Here is an 8,236-nt window from a genome sequence, read left to right on the forward strand (position 1 = left end):
TAAAATAAAAATAAAAAACCTCTAGTGATCCAAGGCGTTGAGTATTAAATATGTATAAATCATAAGAGGGGAGAATATGTACAAGAGGTGTTTGATGAAAAGTAACTCAGAGAACTTTCCTACTTTTCATATTGATCTATTAGAAATTTCTTCAATATATAGAGTACAATATCCCATGATATAAAGGAAAAGTAAAACCTAATATATCATAATACATAATATTTGATACTAATAAAAGAGAATATATTATATTATATCTTCATCAATAGAATTAAAACCAAGAGATGTGTAATATCTCTAACACCCCCTCTCAAGATGGGCATGAAGTTTATGAAGGCCCAACTTGAGAAGACTGAGAATTTGAGAAATTCAAGAAACTTCAGAAAATTGAGAAATTCAAGAACCATGAGAAATTCGAGAACCTTGAGAAATTTGATAACCTTGAGAAATTCAAGAAATTTGAGAAGTCAAGAACCTTGAGAAATCGAGAGCCTTTGAGAAGTTGAGAACCTTGAGAAGTCGAGAACCTTGTGAAGTCAAGAACCTTGAGAAGTTGAGAACCTGGAGAAATTGAGAACTTAGAGAAAGTTGACGAGAACTTAGAGAAAGTCGCGAGAACATGGAGAAAGTCAACGAGAACACGAAGAAATTCATGAAAACATGGAGAAAGTTGACAAGAATCTGAAAAAAAAAAAAAGTTACGAGAACCTAGAGAAAGTCAACGAGAACATGCGGAAGGCGGTGAATTAAGTAGGCTTCGCCATAGTAGGAAATCAATAAGAAATGAGTAAATGCGAAAGGTGTTTTTTTTTTCATCTGATAACATATTAGATATGTATAAGCCATGAGCAGGGAGAATATGTACAAGAGGTGTTTCATGAAAAGTAACTTAGAAAGCTTTCCTACCTTTTATATTCATCTATTAGAAACTTCTTCAATATATAGAGTATAATATCTCATGATATAAAGAAAAAAGTAAAACCTAATATATCATCATAATACATAATATTTGATACTAATAAAAGAGAAAAAAGTATATTATATCTCCATCAATAGAATTAAAACCAAGAGATATGTAATATCTCTAACATTGAGTGATAGTTGGGGACACCACTTGAAAATTTAATTCCAAAGAGCTCCAATGGCTTTGGGTGCTGAGAGTCAGCTCTTTGGCATTGGGCACCAACTTCTTGACAATGAGTGTTGGCTTTTGGTGATGAACGCTAATTGAAACAAAAGCCTCTATGTTGTTTTTGTTGGGTGTGCCTGGTTGTCAACTGGGTGGGACTTTCTTTAAGAGTCTCGGCTTGTTGGGCAGAGAATGGGTAGCGCTAAGTTGAAACTAATAAAAGGTTTTCATAAAAGTTTTTCTTGAATGGATGGGACTAGATGAAATGGAAGGATGATGATCTTATGGTAATGGTAAATGTTAGGTTTAATAGAGCCTAATTTGTATGCCAAAACTCTACCGGGGGAAATGTGATTTAAGTATAATATGCATCATGGGTGAAGGTGGACTGAAACAAGAGCTTGTATGACATAATGGAATGATTTGACTTGTTTATCTTATACATGAATGTGTTGTATGAATGTGGATAATTCTAACGAGAATTGTCGCATTGTCAAGTATTAGAGTATGTATTGAGTAGGAGTCCCAGTTGTGAAGTCATCCAGCTCTACTAAACCCACAAACTCATATAGAGAATGAAGTTTAGGTTATGAAAGTTGAAGGAGGTTCCTATTTTGCAAAACTGGTATGACAAAGTGTTGTGACCTAAAGGATTTAAGGAATTAACCTTGTCATGGTAAATGTGTGTTAGGTGGAGCCACAACAACTAGTTTGCTTGAATCCATTATATGTGTTTTGGGTGAAACTACCATAACTATTTTTGCTCAAATTCATTGCACAGATATTCCATAAGCAAGACTTCATATGTATTCAACTCAAAACATGTTATTTCAAAGTTGAGTCTATATTATGTTAGTGTCTTAATAAAAATAAATCGTGATTGAATGATAGTATATTGTATACTGGATAAATGAATTAATATGTTATTTGAGTATATAATTAATTAAAATTTCATTAACTTACCTTGTTTATATATATATATATATATATATATATATATATATATATATATATATATATATATATATAAAATGTGGTGTTATGAATATTATTTAATGATCATTTATGAAATGACTTAATTAATAATACAAAATAACGGTGGATAAGAAAAATAGAAATATTTAATAATAAAAAAATTTGAAATACAAATCTTCTGATCCTAATTAAATTTTATTATGTAATTATTTTTTAATATATATATATATATCATGAAGAAGCACGTTTTTCAATAGTCTTTGATAGGCTTAGTGTTTCTTAAACTAGTATCTGTTTAATTATAAAATAATTAATGATCTCCCCAGGATTTAATATAATTATTTTTAAGATACTATTATATATTTAAAAACTTAATATATTCATGAACATGTATTTTTAAGAAGTAAATATTAAATAAAAATGAACATAATTTGTTATCGAATGGGTTTAAAATGGTAGAATATGTTTTGACATCGAGATACTTTAAAAAATAAAGAAAAAAACTGAAATGAAGTTATCCTTTGAATACATTATTAGAACAAATATGTATCATAATTAATCTATACACTCAAATCAATGGCGAAACTTGAAAAAAAAATATAGGAGTGATAAATTAAATTTTTTAAAAATTTATTATATACAATAATAATATTTGGATTCTCAGAAATTTTAAATTAAATTTTAAATAGTTGTTTTTCGTAGTTTTTAATTTTTGGATTATCATGAAATTTTTTAAGTATAATTGATGTACATGAATAAATCTTCTTCTTAAAAAAATCAATTATTTTACTCTTTATCATAATTTTTCTAATATAAATTTACCACCTCTCACTATTTAGAAAAATATGAATTTGTCATCACCTAATATACAGTAGACAAATTTATCACATGCAAGAAGAAAACATATACTTAAAAGAAAGTACAAAATAAACCAATTCAAAAAAATAAATTAATTGATCTAAAATATTCTTTAACTCATCAATTTTACTGTATTACATATTTATTAAAAAAAAGATATAGAAATACAAAATAAAAAAATAAAAAAAAAGAAAAAGTATGTATGATATTTTAAGAAAAACTTAAAAATTAATATAAATAATATAATAATATATAAGTAAATAATTTAAATATATATAACAAATTAAATAAAAAAAATTGGGGGAGACGTGGCTCCCCTATCCTTTTTCATGTCGAAGGTCCACTCCTGCACTCAATCTGTGTTTTTGCTTGAAAACAATAGAAAATCTACCAATGTGTGTCAACCTTCCAAGGCATGTCACACATTATTTGTTTTCATACTTTTTATCCGAAATTTAAATATAATTAGAAGTCTCACAAAAATAAAAAAATTAAATAATATAAAAAATAACTCATAAATATTCAATCTTAAATTTTTGTATCAAAGGAAATATTAGATATTTTATAAGAAGAATTCATAAATTAAAAATGGTCAATTTCCTTTATTTATCTTACAAAAAATTTCCATCACACCCCGCATGAAACCTTATGATGCCAATCCAATCAAATCAAATAAACAAATTTTATATAATGTTGATATAATATGATGCAAGTTATTAAATTACAAAAAGTGGCAGAGTTATAAGAATTGTAGGTGAGTGGTAAGTATCATCCACCACAATTGAACCCATTACACACCGAAAGAATAATTATGAGAATGATGGCAATAATGATGGCGAGTACTATAAGCTTTATCTTCATGTTCTGATACCACATTTTTCTCCTTAACTGGTTTCCGACTCCCCTGAAAGTATCAGCCTGCAAAACCATACAAAATTACATACCAATTACACCCCACAAATCTTTTTCCACATGTGAAGATGACTAATGCAAGTTATGATCCATGATAATCACATGTAACAAATCGAGGAACAGGTTTGGTCAAAGTAGATGAAAATAAGTGAAAAAGACTTCAACCACTTTAAGAAAACCAAATACACATTTATTTAATTTGTGTGAAGATGTAAAAGTACCTGATCGCGAAGATTCTCAGTTTGGTCCACCAAAACATCAATTTTCACTTGACGATCAAGAACCTAAGACATAACACAATGATTGGCAAAATATGATTTGAAAGAAGGTTCAATAACTTAACACTATACATACCTGATCAATGTTTGCTCGCATAGCTTGTTGGACTTCAGAAACCTGAGCTTTCACTTTCGCTAGTTTGCTAACCTCTTCTGGGTGTTCCACGCAGTACTGCATATGTTCCTTCAACTTGGGTCTAAAACCCCACACAACAGTTAAAGGCTTTGTTTATTAGTACAATTCATCAAACACTTGGAGGCCCCATTTGCTTTACAGAACAATGTAAACATAATAAGTACCCGAATTCTTTGTTTAAGCTTTTAGAAGTGGCTGTTGCAGCTTTTCCTCCACCATATCTCTTGCTAAAGTCATCCTTGATGCGTTCAAGAAATGCCATTGCAAGTTGGCGACCAACGGATTCCACTGCCACAACACAGTAAGCTAAAAATAATAGATCGTGTGAGTTCAACTATTTGTGGTTTAATTCACAAGGAAACATGTACAAATTAGAAACATAAATTTCAGTAGAGGTTAACCATATTCTACTAAAATAAAGTACTTTCAGCATGCATGTTAGTACCAAAGCTTTACTCTTAAACTATACAAGTATGAATATCCTTAAATTTAATGTCTTAAGATATTTGAATTGGAAATTGTGGCAACAACCATATCCTTATGTTTCATCTCTTATGAAAGATCAATCAATTTAAATCATTTTATTCTAAAAATAGTCAATAATGAAATTTAGCATAAAATTATTAATTCAGTATAAAAGCTACTTAAAACTATTTCAATTCAAAATTAATTCTAGAGATTAAGTCAGTTCTTTAACATGAAGCTAAACATTTATCTAAAAAATTGCATTAAGACGAACAGTTAGGTAATATGTTAATATTTATAATAACTTAACATCAATTCAAATACATTAAGACGAACATGTGATGAATATTGAATTAGGTTTTACAATCAGCAATCAAAAACTACTATATGGGGTGGGGCACGGCGATGTAAAGTATAGTGATAAAGAATGGTTCAATTAGTTTGAATGTCGCTATAGTTTATTTAATTTCTCAACTAAATAATATATTTTACTTTTAAATTGAGTCATGTTACATATTTTTAAGCCTACTATCAATAATATATTTTACCTTTTAATTGACCGGACAAAATCAAATATAATTTTTCTGTTACATAAATTGTCTCACGTCATGATTGAATTAATTTTATATAAATAAATATAAATTACGAAGTTTAGGCCAAAAAGAAAATACGTTTTTTTAATCATTCTTTAAATATTAGTAATACATACTCTATTGTATTGATAAAAGGTTCACATTTATTACAAAATAGAAAATAAGAAAAAAATTCATTAAATAAATAGTGAGATTCCCAGATTTTGTAAAAGTCTTATAAAATTTACTTTATAATAAAACGTTAGTGAAAAGTGTGTTCTTATTTTTTTATTGATACTGTAGTAACAAAAACTCTAATAATAACCAAACCTTTAGAAAAATAAAAAGTACTAGACTTTTAAATAAAATTTTAAAAAGTCCATATGATACAACACAAACGAAGACGAGTCAACAATATGAAAATATGGAAATTAAAATTTTCCTTAAGACCGTTTCCAAGATTAACCGAGCAATTCAAAGTATCCGCAGACAGAAAAAGAAAAATAAAAACAAACAACCTGTACGATATGACACCTGCACTGAATACAACTTCTAAGATTAACATAAAGAATTGAAAATTTACTGTTTCTCATCGGAAAACTTTTATAATTAATATTAATATGTTTTTAAGATAATTGTTACAAAATATAATAAATTATAAGTTAAATATGTTTTATGTTTATGCAAAATTTGAATTTCTTAGAAATAAATGAATACAATATCATAACCCAATTACATCAAAAATTTTCATGTATTAGGTTGATGTACGAGTTATTTCTATTCAACTCAAATATGAGTATAAAACATATTTTGACAAGTGCAATAACAAAATTATCATTATGAAATTAAAATAATTATATCTATTTATTTAATAAGGTTTGAACATAAAATTGTATAAAAATTTAAGAGAGAAACATATTGTAATTTCGTTTATAAATTTAGTAACTAAAAAATACTTTTAACGATTATATATATATATATATATATATATATATATATATATATATATTCTCAATTCATACATAATTTTCTAAAAAAAAATTAAAATGTAGAAATAATTAAGATTTTATGTCATTAGTTAGTTATAGATTTTATATATGATAACTTTATTAATTTCTATAATAATTATAATTAATTTCATGAATGAAATTAATTCTGGCTGTTAATGCTATGATTTTGTTTACATTGACAAAACACGACTTTTGTTTTGTCTTGAGAGGACGATAGAATAAACGAAAGTTAATCTCCCTAAAATTTGAAGAAGAATAATTGTAATAATTGTAAGTATAATAAAATAATTGTTTTTTTAAGAATTTAGTTTAAATACATTTTCAATTTATATAATTTTTATATCATTGTAAAAAGTGTATTTAGTAAGAATAATAAAGTAGGTGCTAGATGATTAGCTCATAAACTAGTTTGATAAATACAAATGTGTTTTATAAGGTAGTTCAAAATAGTTTATTTTAGAATGTTTTTGTTTATCTAGTTTATAAATTAGAAATTATTTTATTAAGATTTTTCTATTTTTATCTTTTATACTTCTTTTATCTGTATTTTTTTATCTATTATTAATTATTTTTAATTCCATACCAAAAATTAATGATTATATTAATGATTACATAATTTTTAATATTTTTTTAATATATCTAATATCTGATATTAAAAATTAAAATAATTAATACTTCATTACATAATTATATTATATAAAAAGTGTAAAAGGAACTTAGTGTAACAAAAATTTCAATTAAAAAATAAAAAAATTAAATAAAAATCAATTTTAATTAATATTTATTAGATAAATTAATTTAAGTATAATAACTTATCTAAATAGAAAAAAGCATGTCGTATATTTAGAAAACAAATAGGAACAATAAACAATGTAATAAAAAATTAATTATTTATTACCAAAATAAAATTTATAATTACATAATAATATATTTTTATCTTAAAAACATAGATTTTTAAATTTAGTATTAATTAAAAGCCAAAATCTAGCTTGCGGAAACTAACTTTATCGAACTTATTCTAAACGACGCTGTGTCTAAAATTATATTTAAGGTGATTTACGCTAATTAATTTAAAAATTTAGTGAAAATTAAACTCAAATTTATTTAATTGAAATTGTTTAGGCTTATATGCATGCAAAAAAATTTAAAAGTAGTTAAAATTGTGAATTGAAAAACAATAACAGAAATATGAAAATCTTGAAGGAGTGGAAACATTAGAAGCTACGGAGGAAGAGAGATTACTGAATCCATTATCGTTGAGGTAGTTGAAGGTATGAGCATCGGCGTTATAGGTGAATTTGGAATTGGAAGCAGGGAGCCTGCGAAGACAGTCCAAAGCGACCTCCGCGAAGTTTCCATTGAAGTCGGTGTGCTCCGCCAGAATCACCGTGCCCCGCGCCACGAAGCTGTATATCAGCGATTGCTGCCCCGTCATCAGAACAATCAATGAAGGAAACAAATTAACAACTCGGAAAACAGAGAGAGAGAGAGAGAGAGAGAGAAGGAGTTGAATATTTGTGGATCGTGGAAGAAGGGTTTTAAAGTGAGGGAGGAAAAGCGTGTGTGGGTTTTACTTCAAAATTTGGGAAACGGAGAAGGAAACGTCAGAGAGAACGAGGCGCAACACGAGACTCTTTCCTTCCCCCTTCTCGGACGAACAACCAATTCTGATATCAATAAATTATAATATAATAAACACGTAAACTTGAGATTTTCTTTTCTTTCTAGAATACACCTTTTAAAAAAATATCCCAAAGTGGACTTGGTAAACTTTATTTACCACGTTAGACCACTTTAGAAATTTAATCTGAAATAAGTTTGTCCAAATAATAATAAAAAAAACTTGTTATAATGCAATTTTTGGAGTCTGAATGTGGATCAGGTTTTTTTTTTTTTAATTT

General features: G+C 26.9%; 1 protein-coding gene across 2 annotated transcripts; it reads right to left on the reverse strand.

Moving 5' to 3' along the window:
* Nucleotides 1–3,627: 3,627 nt before the first annotated feature.
* Nucleotides 3,628–7,997, reverse strand: LOC114183309 (vesicle-associated membrane protein 722-like). 2 transcript variants are annotated; one of them, XM_085674012.1, is made up of 5 exons: nucleotides 7,518–7,997; nucleotides 4,453–4,594; nucleotides 4,229–4,349; nucleotides 4,096–4,158; nucleotides 3,628–3,880 (listed from the first exon to the last, which is right to left on the reverse strand). In XM_085674012.1, the coding sequence occupies exons 1-5, from the start codon at nucleotides 7,768–7,770 to the stop codon at nucleotides 3,731–3,733; spliced, it is 729 nt and encodes a 242-aa protein (XP_085530138.1). In that variant the 5' UTR covers nucleotides 7,771–7,997; the 3' UTR covers nucleotides 3,628–3,730. The 2 variants fall into 2 exon arrangements, with proteins under 2 accessions (XP_085530138.1, XP_027926084.1); XM_028070283.2 differs by having other exon boundaries at nucleotides 7,578–7,994.
* Nucleotides 7,998–8,236: the final 239 nt, after the last annotated feature.

Source organism: Vigna unguiculata, chromosome 5, assembly GCF_037176805.1.
Source record: "Vigna unguiculata cultivar grain cowpea cultivar isolate G323 ecotype 2 chromosome 5, ASM3717680v1, whole genome shotgun sequence".
NCBI classification, from domain to species: Eukaryota; Viridiplantae; Streptophyta; class Magnoliopsida; order Fabales; family Fabaceae; genus Vigna; species Vigna unguiculata.

Coding starts and splice junctions, on each gene's coding strand:
- LOC114183309 (XM_085674012.1), bottom strand. CDS start 7,770: ATGACGGGGCAGCAATCGCTGATATACAGCTTCGTGGCGCGGGGCACG. Junction 4,350..4,452: donor AGCTTAAACAAAGAATTCGG/GTACTTATTATG, acceptor GTGGGGTTTTAG/ACCCAAGTTGAAGGAACATA. Junction 3,881..4,095: donor CTGAGAATCTTCGCGATCAG/GTACTTTTACAT, acceptor ATGGTTTTGCAG/GCTGATACTTTCAGGGGAGT.